Below are 24,417 nucleotides of genomic sequence, written 5' to 3' on the forward strand. Positions count from 1 at the left end.
TGCTGTGACAAGCAAAGTACATTTTACCCTTTTGATTTTTAATCCATATCCTTGTTGGTCAGTGTCATTTTCTTTGAGTAGTTTACAAATCTTTTATCGGCAGCTTCCCAGATAAGTTGAAAAGAGAAAGAGGCATGGTCCTTTCCTTTTTTGTTTTGTGGCCAGGATTTACATAGCACGTGTCAGCCAGGCATTGGATCTCTTGAAAGCTTTTGCCTTCAAGATGATGGTTTGAGACATGGCATATGAACGTGTGTTGTACTCACCTTACGTGTTCCATTTAACCTTTGCCTTCCGATATGCAAGTTTGGTAGGTCAAGCAACTAAACCAAAAATGTATCGCATTATTGCCATCAATAAATAAGTAATAATTGTTAATTTTTTAGTGGGTAATCATTTTCACTTAGGTTGGTCTCTCATTATGGCAAAAGAATTGTCAGGTGTTTCTCTTGGAGGAACATCTGGAAGGAAGACCTCATTATCTTATTGATATTTTGTCCAAGGCTAAAATAGAATTAATTCATTTAAATTTTATGTGAATTGTTTAATCTCGATAATTCTTGACTTGAATTTTTTATTTAGATATATTTTTGAAAAGAAATACATTTTGATGGTGAAGCATGTTTGGTGAAAATTAAAAGATGGTTCAAACATGTTTTTCTAAAGAGCAACAATGAAACAGCAAATTGCATTTATTTTATGCGGGTCTTTGTAAAGGAGTTGGAGTTGTGACTATTTAAGTGCAAAATCTTAAATTTGAATCTATGTGAATGTTAAAAGAAAATGTCTTTAAAAGAATTAGTATTAATTAGAATTCAATGGTGAATTTGTATGGATCTATTTTGTACAATAAAAGTAATGTTCATAAAACTCTTTCATATAAGAGTGATACAATAGGTGAATTTAAACCCTTTAAAGTTGGTATTAGTAAATTTAGGTAATTTTTTTTAGTATTTTTGTTCATTTCATTATTTTTTAATAAAATATAAAATCTTTTCTTTCTTTATTAAAAAGAAAAAATTTACAAAAAATCATCAATTTTAATTTTAGAGAATTTAAATCCGCACGTAGATTTCTGTACATAGTAATAATTAGAACAGGCTTCATGTGTTCAAATAAAGCTCCGAATGAATCATAATATTCACAAATTTGTTGTGATTTTTTTTAAATATTTTGTATGGATAATTAATATTCAATATTATGTTAAAAAAAATTGTAGCCTGCCTCTCTTCTTTTTTTTTTTTTTTTTCGCGACATGTAGCCTAGCTCTTGAGAAGTCGTGTGATGGTAATCCTAATAGGAATTTGCGGGTCACTTGGTATCTTATTATTTCTATCTATATGTAAAATAATACAGTATATAATAATATTATTATACTATAATAAGAATATTATTGTCGTTGTTGTTGTTATTTAATTACACCGGTATTGTGAAAAAAACAAGGCTTGAAAAGAGTTGATGATGCTGAAAAGAAAGCTCCAATCCTGTATTGGGATGTTCCAAAAGTAATTATACACGTGGCAGATAAAAGCAAATTTAAAAGACTGAAAAATCTTCGGAAGGTCTATAGTCTCAACCCAAAATTGAACACCAAAACTATCTCAACAAAAAACAAAATAAAATAAAAAGCTTTTGCCATCACAAGCAATCACAAGAAACTCAAGAACAGAGATGTAAGACCTGGAAATAAAACAAAAGGAAGAAGAAACAGAAAATGAAAAGCCAAACTTAAAGTTAAACAAAACACACACAAATTTCTCGGAGTAGCCTCTAAATTTCTTGTATTTTAATATTTACACATAACGTTACATGCATACAAGGAGACTTCTATGCGCACCGCAAGATGTATCGATACTGTTCTGGTTTGTTACACACACAGACACACACACACACAAAATATTAACACTAATCACTGAATACTGCTGCACATCCCATCCAGAATTCATCAGCAACGTAGAAATCTCCCATTATACTAGATTATATATGCATATATGTACAAAAACTCTCAGGAGTTACCAACAAGGATAGCTCTCTCTGTGATTCCGAGCGGCGACCGAGATCGCTGCCGATTAATATTTCTGAGATGGAGGCGTCTAATCTCCGGCGAAGGCTCTTTCAGCTTCTCTATTTCTTGCTTAATCTTCATCACTTGGCTGTGAACTGCCAAACCGCCGTGGCGATCGACTTCTTCACCGGCGGTGTTCTTCAAACTCTGCTTCTTCTTCTTCTTGTTTTTGTCGATCGAAGTGGTTATAGTAGCGGCGGAGGATATGGAAACTTCGGTGTCATCTGAGACGAAGGATGTGATGGAAACGTGGGTGTCGGTTTCGACGGCGGCGGAGGTGGTGATGCAGTAATGCTTCATTTCTGCGCGAGAAATGGTAGGAGAGGTAGGAGAGAAAATATGGAATGATAGGGCCCTTTTTAGGAAAACCACGGTTATATAGGTCGGAAGGAGCGGATCCTCTGCGTTGCGCGAGGCGGCAGATATTGTGCTCCTTACGAATTCATTATTAGATTCTTAATAAATATATAATATATTTTTATTCGCCAAAATATATAATATATTTAGAATTAAGAAAAAGAATTACATTTAAGGATCTGACAAAAAAGTTACTTACAGATAAAAATTAATACGAAATAAATTTTGTTAAAATAAAAATATAAATTTTTTTTAATAAATGAGACTTGTTATTGGTCCATAAATAATTTTTTAAGTTTTTAAATGTGATTCTCCTTTTTTAAAAATATTTTAAATGTATAATGTTGAATTTTGGAAATAATATAACTAATGAAAATTTAATAATAAAATATGAGAAGAATGACCCCAGTGTAGAGGAAAAATCATACATGTCTAATATCTGTGGACTGTGAGATGGTTGCCTGATAAATTAAACAGCCCCCTTAATATTTACAAATCTGACTCTTTTTTTGGTATCCGCATGCAGAATAAATTAATTGTGAGATTTTTAAATAATAGACTAATATATTGATTCATCAAATAATCCGTAGCTTTCTAGGCAATGTCCAAAGTTGGTTCAAGTAATTGTGAGAATTTTAGTAAAAGAATGAATATAATTTTAAAATACACTGCAATTCAGGGCTGAATTAAAAGTATATTTTGATATAAAATGATCAAAATATCTTTTTTTTTTTAACAAGTACAATATTTTATCAAGTCAATAAGATTGAATATATAGAAAGTATTGTTCACAAGTTGATCTATTAAGCAGTAGTGAAATGATAAATTAAGTTGAGATTTTAATAAATCTATTTCATGTTATAACAAGTCAAAGATTGAATATCTAAAATGTATTGTTAACAAGTTTCTCTAATAAATTCACAAGCATAACAAAAATGACAAGTTCTACTAAGATATTAATAAGCAAATTGAGAATATTGAACATGTAAAAGATATTGTTAATAAATTTTCTTAGTGAATTAACAAATGTCAATTTGAAAAATGACAAGTGAAGTTATAATTTAAATAAGCCCACTCCATATTTGAAAAAAAAGAGTATTTTAGTTATTTTCATCAAAGTATATATATTTTCCATTCGGTTCATTGACCCTTCTATAATATTTTCATTTGTTAATTCTATATGAAATTAAACTTTCATAGGATTTTTTTAATTGAAATTCTCCCAAATTAATTATCCTATTCAAAGGCAAAATATTTATATACCTAAATCTCATTATATGTTCCTAACAAAATACATTACCAAACCATGGTAGGCTTCAAGGCATCTTAATTGTCTGGTGCAGCAAATCATTAACCTATTAAAATTAACTCAAAGGATAATTATATATCCCTAAACTATTACATATAATTTCATTTAATCATAACAACTTAACTAATATCCTTATAAGCATTGGAAGGAACCTTCACCTCCGGGGGATACTCATCTTCATCTAGCGAAAATTGTTTTTTTAATATACAAATGGCGTTAATTATATTCAAGAAAAAATGATAATAAAATCTCTCTTAAATGTATAAATAATAATTTAATTTTTTAAAATGTCATAATTTTTTTAAAGTCTCTAGAGATTTTTTTGTCATTAATAAATTTATGTAAATTATCAAATTGTTCTTGTTAAAAATAAATAATTCATAAGTTTTGTTTAAATAATTATAACTTTCTTTCTTATATTCGCAATAATGCAACAACAAATAAGAAATTAACATATGAAGTTATGATTTGTTATTGTATTATTGCGAATATAAGAAAAAAAATTATGAATATTTAAATAAAACTTGTAAATTATTTATTTTTAATAAAGATAATTTGATAATTTATATAAATTTATTAATGATAAAAAACTTTTAAAAACTTCAGAAAAATTATTATATTTTAAATAACTAAATACAGTTTAAAAAAATTTTATTATTATTTTTTCTACATTCAAACCCATGCTCTTGAAATTAATTTTATTTAAAAAAAAAAGAGAGTAAAAAGTTGAAAATGACTGAAAGACTTTCTTTATTGTAGGAAACTAGCATATGGATCGCAGAAGATTGAGATTGAAAATTGACCAAACACGTGGATGAGAACCATTGTATTGTTTTCTACATAATAGCAGATATTTTTATTAAAGAAATAGTATTATTTCTACCGTGACATTGAGAAGTCATCAAATTTCACATCTCTTCTGTTTCCCGTCTACGCTCAATAAGATTAAGATGTCGCTTTTGAAAAGAGCAAGAAACGGAGAAATGGTTTTTACGACATCGACACGTAATGAAACGACGAGGATGAAATCAGCCAATGGAAATTGACCAAGTTTCCGGCATTCCAACAAATAAAATGAGAAAAAAAATCAATTATTTAAAATTTATAATGAGAAAAAAAATTGAGTACATAAAAGTAAATTGAGTGATAAAAATTTAATTAATGCTTGTTAGAAAGACAAACCAAAGCAACTACTGGAATGTTAAATAAATCAAATCTGGAAAAGAAAAAATGAAAATCAAAGCAAATCGCTGGAAAGCATAAATAAATAAATAAACACCTATGACTGGAAATTTAAGATGTTTTACAAAGTTGACTTGTTCGAATTATATACTTTTATTTTGATTCAAAATTGCAAATCGATTTTTTTGAATACTTCAGACAAATGCCTGAAAATGAGGTGTACCGCCTCATCGTCCTTATATTAATTTTATTCTCTTTAATTCTATTTTATTATATATAATTAATTTATTATGATTGATTGTAAGGAATTCAAAGCATACCCGTTTACTCTCACATGTAAAATCTAATTAATATATAGATAGGGATTTAACATAAGATAAGAAACCAAATAATTATATAAGATAGAACATACACTCGATTCGACTGTAGTGACTAAGCCATACTGAGCTAATCAACTTAGGTATTTTCTCCCTCTACCTTTTAGAGTTATGTGGTCTTTGATGGGGAAGTATTCAATAAGTTTGGGTTAGATTGGCAACCTCATCTATTTAATAATCCTTATTGGAGAGAAATATTTGGATAGATTAGATGTATCATTTTATTTGTGGTCTATTCAATAAACACATGACATTTAGATGACATTAAATGTAAATTAATTTTGATATCAATAATAGAGGGGGAAAAGGTAAAAAAATTAAATGTATATTTTGTTATGAAAATAAAATCAATTAAAAAATGTCAAACAAATTTTATTTAAATTATTTAGAGCATTTTAATTGAATAAATTACAAATGACATGATGTAATTGATTTATCTAAATATTTCTCCCTTATTGGATATATCTACTGCAAGTTTTAGTAAGGTTAATAACCCAATTTCAGACACTAACTAGACTTACTGATCGTGTCAAGCTCATCGAGTATACAATTAATCACATAACATAATTAGACTTTAGTATTTTATAGTCCACTGGTTAACACATGTTAGGAAATCAATAAAATAATTAACGTGAGCCAACAAATAAATTTCCAACATCTCACACATCTTAATTACTGTACATGTCAAACAATAATGATCACAAGACACAAAACATCAAATTATATATAAAGCATATGGTTTGACTAGTCTAAATTTGTGATAATATATTTACTTTCTATTAACATCGAATTAATCAAATATTCGTCTTCACTCATCATGTGTTTAGAACATAGATTTGGATATCTCTGGAGGCATTCAGAACATCTATGTGTTTGAAGGGAAGTCTGTTAGCCTTGATGAAATCATCTCTCGCGCTCAAATCATGGCAACTGTTTCTGGGGCAGCAAGTCGACAAACGATGAAACATCCTTTAGGAGCCGAGGTAGTTTCTATTAGCATGAAAGGTGGGGGTCACCAGATAAGGGGTGGTTGAAACTTAATGTTGATGGAGCATCTTCTACCATCGGAGTTGTGTCTACATGTGGTGAGCTTTTGCATAAAGCAAATGGGCAATTTATTTATGGTTTTACCTTTTATCTGGAGGGTGGAGATAGCTTAACTGCTGAATTATGAGTTTGTTTGATCGGTCTTGAAACGGCATGAGACACGAGCTTTAAATGATTAGTCTTGAAGTTAAATTCTCTAAAAGCTGTGGAATTGATTCATGTGGAAACTGACATTGAACACTAAGATTATGAGCTACTTTTGGAAATTCATCAACTACTTAGTCATGATTGGGAGATCCAATTGCAACATGTTCGACATGGATGGAATAGAGCAATGGATTGACTTGCCAAACAAGTACTTATTGTGGTGCTTGTATTGAATTGCAATTGATTTCTTCTTCTTCAAGTGAGCTTGTCGGTCTTGTTAATTTTGATTTGCTTGATAAGGCTTGTATTGGTTTAGGTAGTTTTTACTACCCATTTGTTATTAAAAAAATAAAAAAAAACATAGATTTGGATTCTTGTTTTTAGGTAATTCAAGTTAACCCTAGTGAGTTTTAACCACAAGGCGTGCCTCTATATAAAACGCACACAATTGTAAGGGAAAATTAATTAATTCTTATAATTTCATCAAGTTACTGATTCAGTCCCTAATTTATCCGTTGTGGTTATAACAATTTAAAATATTGTTGACATGGAACCACATAGCACTAAGTGGGAACAAGACGCCACATCATCACTCCTTTATGTCATCCTCAAACCAAACCCGGCCGTTTCTAAAAGTCTAAAACTCTTGATTTAGGGTTCTGTGCTGTAGAAAAGAAGATTGAAGCACATCAAAGGCTGTTACGAGCCTGAGTTGTAAAAGAGAGTTCATTATAAAAAATTAACTCATTGGGTGAGAGAGCTTATTGAGCCAACACATTTCACTTGCAAGGTTTTTTGATCTGAGATTCAATGTATGCAGTCTTGCTTGATGGCCGATGTCTTCAGCGACTTTTTTTCACGATACTTTACTTTTACTTCGATTGTCAGTTATTATAATTCATGCGTTTGTGTTAGTGATATACTGATACGTATACAAAATAGGTTCTCAGTTTCATCTTTTGTTTTTCTCATTCGGTTTCTTTTTTGATTTTCTGATATATATGTATATATATGCCATCAACTTCTATGAATAAACGTTGCTTTTTTTATTCAATGCAAAAATAGATTTTGCTATCAAGGAGAAATGACAGAAAAATTAATCCACCTAAAAAATACAAATGACAATAAAGTTATATAAAATGTGATAATTTTTCTCAAGTCTCTTGAGATTTCTCTGACATTGTCTTTTATGAAATAACTATAGATGTCCTCAAAATTCAGATCAAAAAAATATAATGCCCTCAATTTAAACTAAAAAAAAAAGAAATGGATTAGTAATTAAAAAATTTGCAGAATAAAACTTATCATTTGTTATTCTGTTCTAGTTATTTTTAAAAGAAAAGTAGTCACTACTTAAATTAAAATAGTCACTGATATTTATAATAATTAAACTTCAGTGATTAAAATTAAAAATTGTTGGGAGAAAATTTTAATTACTTATTTTATTTTAGTTATTGCTAACAGAAAAGTAGTCATTATTTAAACTAAAGTAATCACTAATATTTATAACACTTAGGTTTTAGTGATTAAAAAATATACAAAACGAAACTTATATTATTCGTTAACCTGCTTTACTCATATTGCTATAAAAAAAAAAACTAACCATCACTAATATTTTAAATTAAAGTTATTATAATTATTTCACCGGAGATATTAATGTCATAAAAGTTTTAAATGAGTTGAAAAAATTATCACATTTTGCATGATCTATTTGGCATTTACAATTTTAACGTATTTGTCTGTCATTTTTTCAATAATAAGTAAACCATTTAAATTTAACAATATGTGTGTGTGTACATATATATATATATAAAGAATCGTCTATCATCCAAAAAAAAAAAATTCGCCTTGCCTACCGAGATAAAGTCGTCTAATTACTGTTCAAAAGGGAGGTACTTTGGAGTACCTCATGATAGGGAATACATATGCATGTGTGTGTGTGTGTTTGCATGCACAAACACAGAAGCAGACGACGTACTGGGAATTGAACCCGTGACACGCTGGCATACTCAGTGAGTAATCACCAGAAAGCCACTGAGGCGAGCAGTGCTTGTGGTCTCAAATAAAAGGTAGATAAAACACAAAAAAAAATGCACGTCAAACCAGCTTTCTTTTCTCTCTCTATTGTTTTTACCTTTCTCCATCTACAGATATTTTCAAAATAATAATAATCTGAAGTGGAGCCCAAAAAGAGAGGTACTTTAGAGCACCTCATGGATGGGATGGGAACATCATCATCATCATTCATACATACACATATATCCATCAAGCTGTACCATGGATTCGATCCCGTAACCAGCTGGTCTTAGCTCAGTGAGGTTAGAACCAGAAGGTCACAGGTGAAGCCTGTGCTCATGCCACCAAAGAATAATATACATAATCAGAAATATACTACCCAAACATTTCGAACTTCCCCTTTACACTGTTTCGATGCTTGTTCATAAACATCCAAGTTGTTGATCTACCTATTCAAGTCACTATTTTTACATAATTTTCAAATAATTTCATCTATTGATTCCTAAGTTATATGCACAAGATATTATCAAATCCATATGTGTGTGTAAATGAAATTTATAGTCATTTATAAATTATTAGCTGCACCCCATTTTTTATTTAGTTAACATTTGGTTATTAAAAAAATAGAATAAAACTGATTGAAAAAATAAAGGTAAAAATGATATGATCAAAAAAAAAAATTAATAAACCATATTTATAAAGGAAGGGAATAATTTAAATCATGAGTTAAAAATCATAATTCATAAAAATTTTAAAAGTGTGATGTTTTTTACATTTGTAATATATATTAATGAGTTTTATTATGCTTACTATAAAAAAATTATAATTTATTTTATTTTTATATTATTTTTTTTAATTCATTCCGTTTCATTCTTTTTTAATAAATGAATAGGACTTTAGAGTTTATACGCATTCCATAAAAATATAAATAGTTCTTGGCCAAAAATTTAATGAATTCTAGTTATATCAAAATAAATATGTTGATTTGAATGTTAGATTACTTGGCAGGGGAAAAAAAAAAAAGAACCAACAGCAAAGAAAGAAAAGTAATGTTTATCTTGTAATAAAAAAAAAGGGAAAATTGATCTTTAAGTTTGGTTTTTCAAATATTAACTGATTTAAAACTCAATTCATCAATTACAAACTAGTGTAAATCGGTCAGTCCCTGATGTTTTCATCATTTTATAATTTTATTTTTGTCATCCAGCAAAACTCATCTTGGAGTCATCCTATATGACAAAAATGGTTAACAAAAATGTTTAAAATTCCTGACCTGAGCTTCCAACAAAGCTCCATGTGGCTTTTTCAATGAAATTGGGGGAAAAAAAATACTGCATGCGGTAGAGGGCGGAGGAAGAAGAAAACGGATGTAGGCTCATCCGGGAAGAAAGCTGAGGGAAAGATAGTAACGTGAGGTTCACATTGACACTAATTCACAATCCATAAAATATATTAATCAATTTGTCACCACATGTGAGAAGCTTCATGAGCGTCCCGTGGTGGGATTTTGGAAATCTGAACAAGAAGACAAAGATGGAGAAGATGCAAGGAAATGGAGGAGAAGACGCTCCATGAAGATAAATGGTTTCTTTTTTTACCATTTATAAAAAAAGTTAGTTTAATTTCATTTTTTATTGATTGATTATATGATGTGGCACTTGCATAGGTATAAAATTTGACGTGGCAAATAATTCACGGAGGACAAGGATAAAGTTTATGGACAAGGACAAAGTTTATTAATGGTGAAAAAATTTTAAAAACCAAGTTTTATGCAAGTTAATAATTCAAGAACTAAATTACTTGAGTGACTATTTTAAGTTAGATGAGGATAATGTTAAAAGAATAAATTTGTTAAGGTTAATATTTTCAGCCCACTTAGTCACACTAACTGGCCCAAAAGAGAGGTACTTTGAAGTACCTCATAGTTGAGAACATATATACATATATATATGTACACACACACGTGTACACACACACAGAGTCAGAAAGCCGCAATACTGGGATTCGAACCCGCAGCGTGCTGGCATACTCATATGAGTGATCACCAGAAGGCCACTGGAGGATCCAGTGCACAAAATCTGCAATAAAATAAAGATAAATAAAACAGTCGAAGTTTACTAATAAAAACAAAGATCCACGAAGTCACTGTCGGAAGAAATCAATTATAAAGTTATCGTGCATGTCGTCTTGATTTTAAGGATTAAATACCAGGCCTTTGAATAGAAAAATCATACGTATAGAATCCAACAATTCTTGAATGGATTAACTGCTAATATCAAAGGATTATTGTAAAAGAAAAAAAATATCATAAAATTTTTTAAATTATATAAATAATAATATAATTTTTTAAAATATTATAATTTTATTGAGAACTTCTGTATCAATAATTTTTAAATTTAAAAAAATTTACTCTCATTAACAAGTTATGATTTCTTATTTAATTCTTATAATTCTTTAAATAAAAATTATTATTTCTTAAATAAAAATTATAATTAAAACTTCTTTTTCAATAACAAAAATTATATTTAATAAGTTGTAATTTCTACTTCAATTTTTATAATTTACAAAACAAATGTTGTAATTGAAACTTATTATTTTAAAAACTTATTTTTTAAATAACAAAAATTACACTTGACAAGTCATAATTTTTTATTCAATTCTTACAATTCATAAAATAAAAATTATTATTTCTTAAACAAAAATTATGATTGAAGATTGTCATTTTTAATAAGGGCAAAATAGTCTTTTCATTTTAAAACTTATTGACATAAAAATCCTTAAAAACTTTAGTAAAATTATCACATTTTAAGAAATCAAATTGTTATTTATATAATTTGAAAAAATTTTATTTTCATTTTCCCAAAAGAAAAAAGTATAGTTAAAAATAATACAACTAATTCATGCAAAAAAATACAATTAAGTAGGGTTGCATAAAGCGCTAACGTGATTTCAAGCTAACTTGAAGTTTGGTCCTTTTCATAAAAAAAATTGAGTTAGGCAACCTATGATTTGATTTGATCCTGATATAATTCAAAGCCAAACAAGATTGGACTAATCCAGTATGATTAGGAGACCAATCCTGATCTTATCCAATATTTCATTTTTTTTTTGCTTTTTCATCTATGAGAGGTAGCAATTTATTTCAACATAATAAACTCAATTAACATAAAAAAAATTACGTATAATCATATAAAATTTATCACAACAACAACAATTATAAATCCACAAGAATCTCCAACAATAGCAAAAAATATTTCAATTATAATATAAAGGATTTAAATTAAATTAAACATCTTCAACATGATTAAAGTCCATCATACCAAGTTGACAACAAATTTTATCAATAAAAGAAAATTGAGATTGATCAATGCTAGAATTTTCCTCAATATTTATGACGTCATAAGTATAAAACACAAAAAAAAAACTAATTACTATTATAAATTAACTTATTATAATAATAATTAATAAATTAATTATAATTATAGTAAATAAATTTATAAAATTGGACCAAATGGTCTAAATGCTCAGTCTTCTATCTAGTTTAATCCGAAGAAAGAGTTTGATATTTTTAATCCTAAAAGACTAGTTTTTATTCGAGCCAGACAGGACCAAATTGTCTTGGGTTGGACCACACTTGCCTAGACCAAAGGACTTTAGCACAACATAACTCTCTCTATATAGTTTAATTTACTGTAACTTTTTTCCTGCATACAAAAAATAATAATAATAATAATAACAATTCAAACCCTTATATCAATATTGGGATCCTATCCCGATTGAAGTTTATCCTTCTAAACATTACCACTTCAAAAGATTCTCCCTCAATTTTAACCAACATGGAGCCAAGTTCTAGTTTGGGCCAAATTATCATCTTTCTAGCTGCCATCAATTATCAATCTCGCAACAAGTCAAAGGAACAAAATCTCTTGCATAAGGCATCCATTAGCGTAACAAGTTCTATCATAAAAATCCTTCCCATAAAAATGACATTAATTTGAAATCTAATTTGAACAATCTATAGACGGAACAAGAAAAGAAGAGAGACTGGAGCAGGAGAGAAGTCAAGCTTGGCTTTGGTTAGTTTAGCAACTGGTTGGAGAAGTTCTAAGACCGTGATACTATGCTTCAAAAGTAGTGATCAATTGGCTGAACCATTTTGGTCACCACTATTACTCCTATTCCCACTGCAACAGAAGAAGTGTGGGAGCTTGACGCGGCCACAACTTCTGCAAAAAAGGGGGGGAAAAAAGAGTAACGAATTATTCGCATCTGAATCAGAAAAACACACATCACGCCCTTTATTTATTGGTCTTTTATTCATCATAAGTAGATCAACAATTGCATTAGCAATTTCTGCGGACCAAACCTCTCACAAATGCTTAAAGCTACGTTCAGGAATTTATCAAGGTGTGAAATGGAATGAAATGAAAAGGAGTAGAACAACAGATTGTATGTCATTCTATTGTTTGAAAGTTTAAAGGGGAATGAGACAGTATCATTTATAGAATGAAATGGCTTGCAACAAGAACAAAATTTTAGAACTTACATAGTGCAAAATCTGGTGAATTACTTCTAAATAAATAGAGTGAATAAAGAAATCATATTTAGGGCTTGTAGCCGACCTCATCAAATTGGATAGACTTGTTGTAAAGAAATCACATATAAGAACCATAGCATTTCATGATTTATGGTAACTTTGTTTTGATGTACATGTAGCATATATTCAGCCTACTCCAACCCAAAACCTCCAATTTAGAGGGACAAAAAGATTTGAAAATTAGATGGCGGAGAGTCTTGGACTCCCTCCTTTGCCCTTTCATTCAATCGTGAAATAAACTTCCAAATAATGATTTTCATTCCACGGTGCATACTGCATAGTCATTACTGACTTACTGTCAGGCCAGCCCCTTGGAGATTGATTTTCATTCCTCAGAGCTTGCTCAGAATGAATTGCAAAATTTTACAAATAAAGCATAAATTTCATTTTCACTACACATTTTCTACCTGATAATTTTCAGCCCAACCAAACACACCCTAGAACTATGGTTCATAGCAACATATAGGGTCAAGTCCAGGCAAGATTAAGTAATTCAGAAGAAGCATCATACCCAAATGAAACTATTTTAGAAACAGCATAAAAACACATATGCAGCATCCAGATAATTTTCTATATTTAATGATGAGAATGATGGCATATTTCCAAAGTCATAAACCACAGCATCCACAGCTCAGATAGCACTAGTGAAGTAAAAGCCTAAAGCTTACCTGCATCGGACTATTACCGGAATAGGTTTTAAAGCTTTTGGTCCATTTCTTATTCCTCTTTTATGAGGAGAAACCTACATGATATACAAATCCATGAAAAAGAAATTTAAGTCCAAAAAAGAAATAACGGAACATCATGGAAATTAAGGCACTCTCATCAATTTCACATTAAAAAAAAATGTCAATCATGAAGAAAAAAACATAAGTTGAAAAGGTACCTTCTTTTTTGGGACAGCCATAAGCTCCATAGATCCAGCAAAAGAGAAACTTGGGAAACTAAACTCAGGCAAAACAAATTGAGGTGAAGAAACCTCATGGTTAATAATTCCAGCTAAAGGCGGTGGTTGGGCATTGGAATGGGTCCACCTTTTGATTCCTAGCATGTTAACCATTTTCCTTCCGGTGTTTTTAAGCATAGCGAATCTCACTGCCATTTCTGTTGTTACGCAGGGCTAGTATGCCATTTAAGAGTGAAGACAGAGAAAGAAAAATGTCAATTTTTTTTAATCAAATCCATAAGAATTTATAGATAACATCAGGGAAACTGGAAATCTTTGAAATATGCACAGCTGATATGTATTGTTCCACATACTTTGACACAACTCGAGCCAAATCATTGACAAGATAATACACCACAAATATCTTGAGAATGTTCTAAATTGATTATAATATGAAAAGATTAATAAACAGAAGGCCAATACACAACAAATCCAACATTGCAGAATAACACAGAGTCGCTAGTAATCAAAATGAAGAGGGAAGACGTATAATAGCCAATTACACACTATTCAAGCAAAAACTAGCAAAACAAAAAATTAAACTCAATCTGTCAATATCCCAAATTCAAATGCCTCAATATTCAAAGGATTACACGACCAGATTCAAATCCAAATTAAAATGAAAAATTTCAAACAAAGCAGCAGCAACCACCCAGGGAACAGATGACCCGGGGAACAAATTCAAATCTAGATTCAAATCCAGACTAAACAAACCAATCTAACCAGCTTTTGGGAGCAGAGAAAGCCCTAGGTTCGAACCTTCTTCGCTGCTTGCCCGAGAACAACGCTGACAACGGCGGACGGCGTCCGACGGGGTGTGGAATGCTTGTTCGCAGACGAACAGAAATGAATCCGCTACTAGCAAGGCTGTGTTTTATCGGGGCTGTGTTGTAATTAACTTTCAGCAAGAATTTGGCATCGGTCGAGAAAAACAAAAAAAATAACAATAATTTTTTTAAAAATGTATAAATAATAATTTAATTTTTTAAAATATTATAATTCTCTTAAAATTTTTATAAATTTTATTTTTAAATTCATAACAATATAGTAAAAAATAAAAAATTAACGTGCAAAGTTGTGATATGCTCTTACATTATTAAAAATATAAAAAAAATTATAATTTAAAAAAAATTTAAATTATTTATTTTTAATAAAGATAATTTAATAATTTATATAAATTTATTAATAATAAAAAAATTTTAAAATTAAAAATATTATTATATTTTAAGAGATCAAATTATCATTTATATATTTTAAATAAATGTTATTGTCATTTTTTTAAACAATAATTAATTAAATAATAAAATTTAGAATTGATATAATTTTTTATAGAGAATTTTACTAACAAGATATTTTATCAAACTAGAACCAAAAAGTTTTGAAAATTTACTGCAAAATTAAGGAATTAAATTGAAAATAGTTTTGAAGAGAAATGAGTGTAATGCCTTTTATTAGTTATTAACAAGTAATTTTTTTAATAATATTATTTGTTATCTTACTAATGCTACTTGTTAATTTATTAGCTAAACTTGTTAATAATGTTCTTTCTATACTCAATCTTGATGACTTATTTAAAACTTTAATTTTACTTATTAATTTATTAATGTTATTTGTTAATTCAAAATCGAAACTCTATATATTCAATTATGATAACTTATTAAATCTTAATTTAACTTGTTATTTTATTAATGATACTTGTTAATTTATTAATGAAACTTATTGATAGTATCACCTACATATTTAATTTTAGTAATTTATTAAAACCCTAATTTCACTTGTTAAAACCATAAAGTGTATTATTGTCATTTTTCTTCAAAATATATTTTCAATTAAATCTCTTCATCTTACTGTGGGTTTTCTTAATTCTTTGATCCTAATTTGATATAAAGCTAAATTATGTCTCTAAACTTTGAACCACGTATAAATAACCCCATTAACTTCTAAAATTTAGTAATAAACTTTTTTAAACTTTTTGGTTTATGCAAATAATCCTTGACCATTAACTATATACCTCTTAAATTTTATTTTTGTGTGCATTTAAATTTCAAACTTTGATTAATATACGAATAACCCTTAAACTTTAAGTTATATATAGATAATTAATATATAACATTAATCATATAAAATCATGTGTATAAATATAAAAGTTGAGGGAGATTCATTTTAAAGTTTTAAAAATTAAGAAAATTATGTGTATGTGATTCAAATATTACAAAAGTAATGTGATATAATGTGCTATTAGTGATCTTATAATGAAATTCTCCCTAATTTTTAGTCCTTAAATTTTTTTTAATTATCCATTTAGTTTTTAAATTGTAAGTTTTTAACTCATTGATCATTACAATTCAGTTTTTTTTTTTTTTAAAAAGAAACTTAGTTGTATCAAATTAAGAAATTATAAAAACTGATTTGTTCCGAATATTTTAAAGTTTAAGGGTTGATAAATGGGGAAAAAAACCTCAACAACCATATGTTTTGTCAATTTCTACTTACAGCAAAAATATACTCTGCTCTTGTATATCAAATTAAATAACATTAAAAACTCGTTTCAGATTTATTACCCCAAATTTTATCAGGCCCCTCTGAACCTCCACTCACACAGACGAACAGACCGTTGTTGAAAGAGCGGGAGAATGAACGGAGCAGCCGAACTTTCCTGCTCATGCTCATTCCGCAGGTACTGATAAACTTTTCCGAATGAACAAGAAATGCTCCGGAGCATTCACACGCGTTTCAGTCCCAACCTCAACAATCACCTCACGGGCTGCAAAATTTCCTCGCCCATTTCTCTCTTTCACAGCCTCACGAAGATTCTGGCTCCAGATTCTAAGCTAGAGTACATCTTGAATGAGGTTGAGGAGCTTCAATCTTCAAAACCGACGAATGGATCATTATGGCAATCAGCATCAGATTCCGATGATTTCTCCGATAAGGATGTTCCCGAGAAACAAAACTTATCTGCGGTTCAAATCTCACATCCTTGGCCTGAATGGGTGGACTTGATGGAGTGCTTGATGAGGAGAGGTTACTTTGATGCAGATGGAAACCCATTTAGAAGTGGTGAATTGGGTTCCAGGGAATCAAATATTATTAGGACCGCGTGCTTGAATTTCGGTCGGGATCGATTTGATCTTTTGAGGTAAGGATAGCTGCCTTCTTTGGGAATTAATTTTTTTTTAATACTTCTGAGACAACGGTACTCGTTTATTTGTACGTGCCTCTTAATCTAATCTATATTTCTGCTAAAGCTGTAGAATCTAAATTTCGGGAAAAGTTTGCTTATTTATCAAAATTCAAGTTACTGTGGCTTCAGAAAGATTGTGATTACCTATATAATCTAGATTATTTTGCTCTTGGATCTCTCTGTTTATTCGGTTTTCAAAATATTTGCTTCTCATATTAATGTGGCTAGTTTTTTGTATGTTGGTCTTATATAGAGTGCTGGCAAGGTGTTTGAGTTTAGGTCTCTGTGACAGATAGCAGAAAAAACTGTCACGTTGACTGCTGAATGATGGAGTATATTATCATATCTAGTCTATGACTTCTTATCCTATGTGTGTTCTTAGGGCAGGAAAGAAAAGCTTTGTTTACCATACAATGGTATGACATTCAATAGTCTAGGTCACTGGGACGAACGTTCTGAATGACTGCTTCATGTCTGTTCTTGCCGAGAGAAAGAATTAAAAATAAAAAATGTAGAGAGAGCGGGAAGTTTTAGTTTTAAAGATTGGAAAGTGCATGTAATAAATGTACTGACTTCTTATTAAAACTCATCCCTGTCTTGACGCTATGGACTTTGTACCTTTCCAGAATCCAGATCAACTATAATGTATCATTTACATGAGTATTAGCTTACCATGTCCAGAGCAAATTTCTGTGGTTGGAAATAATGATGTGCACACGAGAATTGTCTAATCCCTTGCTTTCCATGAGAATGATATAATTGGCAGTCAGTGTTTTTTTTTTTTTTTTGGTTGCCTTTGCTATCAGGTACTTGTCTCGTAAGGATATCCAAGTTATTGTTGGAGATGGATGCCCGAGCTTAGACAGGAAAGTTGTGAACTCGGGGAAGCGCCTCAGAGCCCACGTGGGAATTGACGAGGGAACCGTATGTGCTGAGCAAGAATATATTGATGTTTGCCCGTTTCATCATTATCCCGCCTTTTCTTCTTTTCTAAATTTAATTATTGACCCCTTTATAAATAACCAAGATTTACATAAACTGTTGCTTTAACTAGGTGTGCAGCGCCTGCAATTTGAGGGGAGAGTGTGAAAGGGCATTTGTGAAGGCACGTGAAGACGAAGGAGGAAGGACAGTGGATTTAATGCGTATAATCTTGACTTACGGGCTTGATCCAATTATTGGTTCAGTTGAGAACAAACCATGTCTGAATAAAATGATAAAAGAATCAGTGAGAAGACTGCTGCGAGAATTATTGGAGCTCAGCATTAAAGAGGATGGTTCTAATCTCTCCAATTCCACTGAAAGAGTTAATCTCAATCCACAAGACAAGGGCAATATAAAAGTCCCAATGAAGCAAGGAGATTGGCTTTGTCCCAAGTAGCTTGATTACATCCCATAAGTTTTTTCTGGCATGCCTTATTATTTTTTTCTTCACTTGTTCACATTTCTTTTGTACCTTTCATTGTTTAGATGCAATTTCCTCAACTTCGCCCGAAATATCAAGTGCTTGAGCTGTGACGGCTTTTTTCAAGAAAGAATAAAGCAATTACAGAATGATCAGGAGCATCTGCCATTGAAGAAGGGAGACTGGATTTGCGATAAGTAATGGCTGTGCATACTGTTTGAATTTGTATGAATAATATCCCTGTTTCTAACTCACATCGTTAATGTCATTTCTGCAGATGTAACTTTATTAATTTCGCTAGGAATACAAGATGTTTCCTTTGCAAAGAGAAACCTCCAAAGCGGCAGCTAAATCCAGGGGAGTGGGAATGTGAATCGTATGTTCATGCTACACATCATCGATTTTTTGTCTATCTCATTGCTTACATTTTCTGTGTGTGCTGAGGCAATTTGAATTTTGTTTGTGTAGGTGCAACTACCTCAATTTCAGGAGAAACATGGTCTGCCTAAAATGTGATCACAGGCGGCCAAAGGCATCAAGTGCTTCAGACTCTTCTCATCAATCACAAATTGAAGATCAAGGCTACCGCCAGAGCAACCAGTTAAATTTTGGGAGAAATCAAGGTAGCATTAATGGCCAAACATTTACCATAACCGAAAGAAAGAACAGGAGACAAGGTTCGGGTGATTGGAGATTTGTGGAAGACAGGAATGAAAATGGTCAAAGGTCCTATTCTTGGAATGATACTTCTCAGTTTAACAATTTTCCAATTGCTGGAGGTAAGACTGAATTGTCAAAGAGTCCACAAAAAATAGAAGCATGGAAGAAGGAAATGCTGAAGATGAACAAAAGCTCTATGGAGATGACAACAGATAGTGAAGATGAGTCCTGGTCTTCTGATAACCAGACTAATAGAGAAACGTCTTATTTTACTGATGATGAAGACATGGAAGAATGGTTTGGAGCGGGTAGGAAAGAAAGAAATAGAATTCCGTGAAAGTAAGTTACAATCACTTTGATCATACATGGCACATCTGTTATACATGTTTATTGATGGACGTTATTGTTAATGGCTTAGATAACCATCAATATGATGCATTGTTAGTACTCTTCAATGCATGATTAAGTTCCTTGTCGAGTAATTAAAGGATAAATGATAGACATATAAACTAGAGGTGAATCCTAATATACGAAGAGATAAGCCACAGCTATGTAACTGATACAAAACATGAGCTTGAACATATACTGTCAAGACAGTAAGGGAAATATAAGTGTATTGAAGGTATTTTAATGGTTGACTTTTATAGTAAGTGACGTTTTCTCGATGTGATATGAAAGTCAAATTAAATTACAAACACTTAAACTCACGTCACATTGGAATTCACAGACTAGCTTTACTTAAGCATGCACATTCATGAATACAACATTTAGGTACGTTTTCTGGAGTCGGAATTTGGCGCATTTCTTATTACAATTTGTCAACTTAAATGCATCATCCCGTTTGAAATTAATACAATTTACCTGATCCAATTAATTTCGAATATGAAGTATTATCGGGGCGTGTATTCTTATACATCAAGTGAGGAATTAAAGATTTCCAATTTAATGGTGACCTTTTCGATTTGAAATTTTGAATCCTTTTATAAAACATCGACTATTTTATGGAGATGAATAGAAGATCAATCCTGACGTAAACTGTAAGAAAAAAATATACTCCTTCTATTAAAAAATATAAGTTATTTTTAATCAAATTTCATCCCTAATAAAGTAATTATCTATCTTAAACTAACCCTATTTTTTTATATTTACCCATATTAAACACCATATAATAAATATAAAATCATTATCAATAGGGCACTTTAAAAAAAAGGTAATTATTTCACCTCCAAAAATTAAAAATGTCTTATATTTTTTAATATTTAATTTCTTAAAAAATATCTTATATTTTTTAATAGAGCGAGTATTAATTACAAGATAATGTTATATGTGTGATGTGTCTTATCAGGAAGCAGATCCTCTCCCCATCCTTTCTGCTCATCTCATCTTCGCTATTAGATAAAGAATAAATAATTCAGATTTAATTGTTTTATACAAAAAAGTATAATATTATATTAAAAAAATTAAATAAATTTACACTGTTAAAATTTGACCTGTTATAATTAAAATAAAATAAATAAAAAATTGATTTATAAATTTTTTAATAACAATATAAACTGTACATCTCAAATTTTAACAGTTTATTTATTTATTTATTTTTATATGATATTATAATAATTATTTTATAAAATAATTAAATATGAACCATTATTTTGTTATGTAAATGGGATGAGGAGAAAGAAGAGCAGAAGAGGATCTGAACCAGTGTTGTCAAGAGTCGTGTGATAATTCACGAGGTCTTGACTTTTGAGTTCGAATACATATAAATAAATGCAAACGACGTTTTTGAGGTGTGTCTGTGTGTGTGTGTGTGTAAGATTAGTTTGATAATTATATTTTCAGGCACACAAAAATTAAGTTAATTGCACATGTGTTTATTAACTATCAAATAATTTAATATTTTATTTTTTAAAAGTAGTTTTATGATGAACTAATATATTTTTTTTTATAAATGAGCAAATTATATTTTAAACTTAAAGTTTATTAACACCATTGATTTTGAATTCTTTTATTATGTAAATTATTCTCTCAATTTTTAAAAATAGTACAACTTAACTCATATAATTAACAAAAGTTAATTTTTACTATTAGTTAAAAAATAAAATAAAATCTCAAAAATTATAAAAAAGACTCAAAAAAATCATTGCTCTTTCTCTGTAATTTTGGTCATTTTGTATAATTTCCTGAGTCCTTATCTTGTTACTTTTGATTCCTTTATTATAATTTTTTGATTATTTTTTATAATTTTTGAAATCTTTATCTGTTATTTTTTAATTAATTAATAGTTAAAATTAACTTTTATTAGAGACAGTAATTAGATTGCACATTTTTCAAAAGGTAAAAAAATAATTTATATAATAAACTAGTTCAAAATCTATAATATTGTTCGACGTAAATTTTAGAGAGTAATTTATTCATTTATTATTTTTTTACTTTTTTTACATGTTTGCCAAACAGGGCCAATGTTTTGTGCGACAATAATCAATAACTTTCTCTGAAAAAGTTCTTATTCATGAATATAACTAAAAGCTTCTCTTAATTTATTCTCAGGTCACCTGGCTAGAAACCTTTTATAAATCTGTCTGAAGTTTAGAATAGTTATCAATTTATTCCCTAAAAAAATGGTGTGTAAATTAGGTTGCCGATGTGAAATATACACGTGAATTAATTAATACACATAAGTCAAGTCTCCTAGTCCTAATTATTGGGGTGTTATTGATTTTACTATTTTATAAATCCTAATTTAATCAATGTGGCATTTGTTTTCATATCCAAGTATGCATTATTGCTTCCCACATTGTTAATTTACATGACTGTCGCAACATCATTCGGTTAGCCATGTCAAGGTCATTTAAAGGTGTTAAGGACTAAATCGATACACATATATAAGCTAAAAGTTTATTTATTTAATTAATTCTTCATCAATACAAACTTATGCAGACTTCAGTACAAAAGTTTGTATGCATATAAGTTTACACGACGCAGGTTTACCTTCTTTAGGGCAAACACGTATCAATTACAATACACACGAAAATACAGAAGCAGCCACACTTATTTTATTTGTAAATTATAACTAACTGATGATTTAACTTAATTAGTAGATGATCTCCCTAAGCATTACTATTCAAGTGAAGAAAAGAGAAACAAATTAAAAGGATAGGAGGACTAGTCCACCTCGACTATAGCTTCCTATTCAGTATAGTCTTTGATTTTCAATTTAATTTCATTTCAACAGCCAATTTTGATTTGTTTGCATGTAACCTGACAGCATGCGACAGATCAAAGTCAAGCAGTCGAAATCTTATTGTTTACTGTTATTTACGATGCATGGGTCTTGATTATCCTGAAGTAGTCAGTCTGAGACGTGTTATCCACTTCCTTGTTGAAGAACTTGTGCATGTAATCCTTGTAGGTGACACGTCGAAAACGAGGTGGGTCCTCTGCTGACGTCAGCTCCTCCAGAGGTCCGTACACACTCTCTGCAGCCCCTGGGTTGAAGAACGTCGCTATTGAAACTCTTGCCTCTCGAGCATTGCTCGCCAAAACTCTATGATCCACACTCTTGTATTTCTCATTCGATATTATCTGTCAAATTAAATCACCAAAGAAAATCGTTATATTATATTTTGTAAGATCCGACAACTTTTTGAAAAAATATAGATATAGAGGAGGGAAAGTTTAATTTTTTTAATAACTAATTATTAATATATCACAGGATTTGTTTTGATGAACTGCACCCAAATTTTCATTTAGAATTATTGTCTGTAACAAAGCAAATTAATTTTAATATACCTGAAGCAAATCTCCAACGTTGACAACTAGGGCTTCACGGACTGGTTTGACATCAACCCAACCTTCCTTGTACTTCACCTGAAGCCCCCCCATGTGGTCTTGCAGCAGCAAAGTCAACACTCCCGGGTCGGTATGCGACCGGAACCCGATCGTGAGGTCCGGCTGAGGGCAATACGGGTAGTAGTGACCTGACAGGGTCACCGCTTCTCCAAATGTCAGCTCCTTAAACTTCCCTCTGCTTAACCCTAACCCTTCACTCAACAATTCCAGCAACAGGTCCTTCACCGGAAGAGTTCTCTGGTTATAATCAATCAGCCGCTTCCGACAAACCTCTGGGATCTCCTCCGGGTTGATCGGAACCGGCGCGAACTGTATCAGAAGTGTGTCCCTCCAGTACGCAGCTTTAGAATGGTACAAGTCCATGTTGGACACGAGTGACACCCCCTTTATATCTCTCTTAAACAACGGCGCCTTGACCTCTGCCGGCAGCTGGTGGACGGCTTTCATGGCCGTGATGGCCTCGTCGAGGACTTCAACCGGGATACTGTGGTTGATCACCTGGAAGAAGCCCACGGTGGAGGCTGCACGCTTCACTTGCTCGACCACAGCGATACGGTGGTCTGGGGAGTGAATGCCGGCAAGGTCGATGGTGGGTATTTCGGCTCCGGTGAAGGGAGAGGGTTTGAGGGTGGCTAAGACTTCCGGTGGGTTAACGAACATGGGAGGGAGGGTGGTGATGCCGGAGTCAACAAGGCCTTTAACTCCGGCCTTGGACTCATCAAATTGCTTCACCTCTTTGGATCTGTCATAGTTTTGGTTTGAATCATGGGTTTCAGGAGGTGGAGCCATAATGGATTGAAGAGGAAAGAAAGATAGAGATGATCCAGTGGTTAATATTGAGATGACAGAGAGAGCTGGAGTGTGATTATTACATTGCGAGTTTAGGCTATTTATAATGGGGGCGCTGAAGTAGGATTTGAATTCTGTGCGCACCACAACTCGAATGATTCTTTGGAGATTTTTTCAAATGATAATCAGAAAAAATATCAAATCTCACCTCTCAAATCAAATTAGATTGTAAAGGAGAGTAGTTTTTGACGAATGCTCTAATGATGAGGATTATTTTGAATTTTTTGCAAATAAATATCTCTTAATAATTTTCAAGCAAGGATGAAATTGCCGTAATTAGTACTTACCATATCTAAATGTATTTGTGCACTTACCATATCTAAATGGTATATACTGAAGGTTGGACGGCCATTTTCATAATTAATAGTACATTAGTTAATTATTCAACTAGAATTGTTATTTATCAATTCCACACGTAAAATGAAGA

The 24,417-nt window shown here is 30.9% G+C and overlaps 4 protein-coding genes across 7 annotated transcripts; 1 reads left to right on the plus strand and 3 right to left on the minus strand.

Annotated features, from left to right (window-relative positions):
• Positions 1 to 1,879: 1,879 nt before the first annotated feature.
• On the minus strand, positions 1,880 to 2,407 carry LOC129322763 (uncharacterized). The gene has a single exon (XM_054969132.1). It carries the CDS (start codon positions 2,363 to 2,365, stop codon positions 2,006 to 2,008), a length of 360 nt encoding a protein of 119 aa, XP_054825107.1. The 5' UTR covers positions 2,366 to 2,407; the 3' UTR covers positions 1,880 to 2,005.
• Positions 2,408 to 10,395: 7,988 nt separating this feature from the next.
• Positions 10,396 to 14,938, minus strand: LOC129322764 (uncharacterized). 3 transcript variants are annotated; one of them, XM_054969135.1, is made up of 4 exons: positions 14,767 to 14,925; positions 13,984 to 14,217; positions 13,766 to 13,839; positions 10,396 to 10,578 (listed from the first exon to the last, which is right to left on the minus strand). In XM_054969135.1, exons 2-4 carry the CDS (start codon positions 14,197 to 14,199, stop codon positions 10,542 to 10,544), a joined length of 327 nt encoding a protein of 108 aa, XP_054825110.1. In that variant the 5' UTR covers positions 14,200 to 14,217; positions 14,767 to 14,925; the 3' UTR covers positions 10,396 to 10,541. The 3 variants fall into 3 exon arrangements, with proteins under 3 accessions (XP_054825110.1, XP_054825109.1, XP_054825108.1); XM_054969134.1 differs by lacking the exon at positions 10,396 to 10,578 and adding an exon at positions 12,409 to 12,726 and having other exon boundaries at positions 14,803 to 14,938; XM_054969133.1 differs by lacking the exon at positions 10,396 to 10,578 and adding an exon at positions 12,409 to 12,726.
• A 1,681-nt stretch (positions 14,939 to 16,619) lies between these two features.
• On the plus strand, positions 16,620 to 19,923 carry LOC129321377 (uncharacterized). Of its 2 annotated transcripts, none has more exons than XM_054967109.1 (6): positions 16,620 to 17,182; positions 18,034 to 18,178; positions 18,282 to 18,604; positions 18,698 to 18,829; positions 18,910 to 19,008; positions 19,101 to 19,923. In XM_054967109.1, exons 1-6 carry the CDS (start codon positions 16,752 to 16,754, stop codon positions 19,627 to 19,629), a joined length of 1,659 nt encoding a protein of 552 aa, XP_054823084.1. In that variant the 5' UTR covers positions 16,620 to 16,751; the 3' UTR covers positions 19,630 to 19,923. The 2 variants fall into 2 exon arrangements, with proteins under 2 accessions (XP_054823084.1, XP_054823085.1); XM_054967110.1 differs by having other exon boundaries at positions 18,034 to 18,151.
• Positions 19,924 to 22,175: 2,252 nt separating this feature from the next.
• Positions 22,176 to 24,016, minus strand: LOC129321380 (1-aminocyclopropane-1-carboxylate oxidase homolog 1-like). The gene is made up of 2 exons (XM_054967117.1): positions 23,082 to 24,016; positions 22,176 to 22,874 (listed from the first exon to the last, which is right to left on the minus strand). The coding sequence occupies exons 1-2, from the start codon at positions 23,928 to 23,930 to the stop codon at positions 22,608 to 22,610; spliced, it is 1,116 nt and encodes a 371-aa protein (XP_054823092.1). The 5' UTR covers positions 23,931 to 24,016; the 3' UTR covers positions 22,176 to 22,607.
• Positions 24,017 to 24,417: the final 401 nt, after the last annotated feature.

The sequence above is a fragment of the Prosopis cineraria genome, unplaced genomic scaffold, assembly GCF_029017545.1.
Source record: "Prosopis cineraria cultivar Desert tree isolate PC_DT_omini unplaced genomic scaffold, ASM2901754v1 PC10, whole genome shotgun sequence".
NCBI classification, from domain to species: Eukaryota; Viridiplantae; Streptophyta; class Magnoliopsida; order Fabales; family Fabaceae; genus Prosopis; species Prosopis cineraria.

Excerpts from the sequence above, each read along its gene's own strand:
- LOC129322764 (XM_054969134.1), bottom strand. The coding sequence starts at position 14,199 with ATGGCAGTGAGATTCGCTATGCTTAAAAACACCGGAAGGAAAATGGTT. Across the intron at positions 13,840-13,983 it reads TGGCTGTCCCAAAAAAGAAG|GTTTCTCCTCATAAAAGAGG; the intron begins GTACCTTTTCAA and ends TATATCATGTAG. Across the intron at positions 12,727-13,765 it reads CCGGTAATAGTCCGATGCAG|AAGTTGTGGCCGCGTCAAGC; the intron begins GTAAGCTTTAGG and ends CCTTTTTTGCAG.
- LOC129322763 (XM_054969132.1), bottom strand. The coding sequence starts at position 2,365 with ATGAAGCATTACTGCATCACCACCTCCGCCGCCGTCGAAACCGACACC.
- LOC129321377 (XM_054967109.1), top strand. The coding sequence starts at position 16,752 with ATGCTCCGGAGCATTCACACGCGTTTCAGTCCCAACCTCAACAATCAC. Across the intron at positions 18,605-18,697 it reads GGAGATTGGCTTTGTCCCAA|ATGCAATTTCCTCAACTTCG; the intron begins GTAGCTTGATTA and ends TTCATTGTTTAG. Across the intron at positions 18,830-18,909 it reads GGAGACTGGATTTGCGATAA|ATGTAACTTTATTAATTTCG; the intron begins GTAATGGCTGTG and ends TCATTTCTGCAG.
- LOC129321380 (XM_054967117.1), bottom strand. The coding sequence starts at position 23,930 with ATGGCTCCACCTCCTGAAACCCATGATTCAAACCAAAACTATGACAGA. Across the intron at positions 22,875-23,081 it reads ACGTTGGAGATTTGCTTCAG|ATAATATCGAATGAGAAATA; the intron begins GTATATTAAAAT and ends TTAATTTGACAG.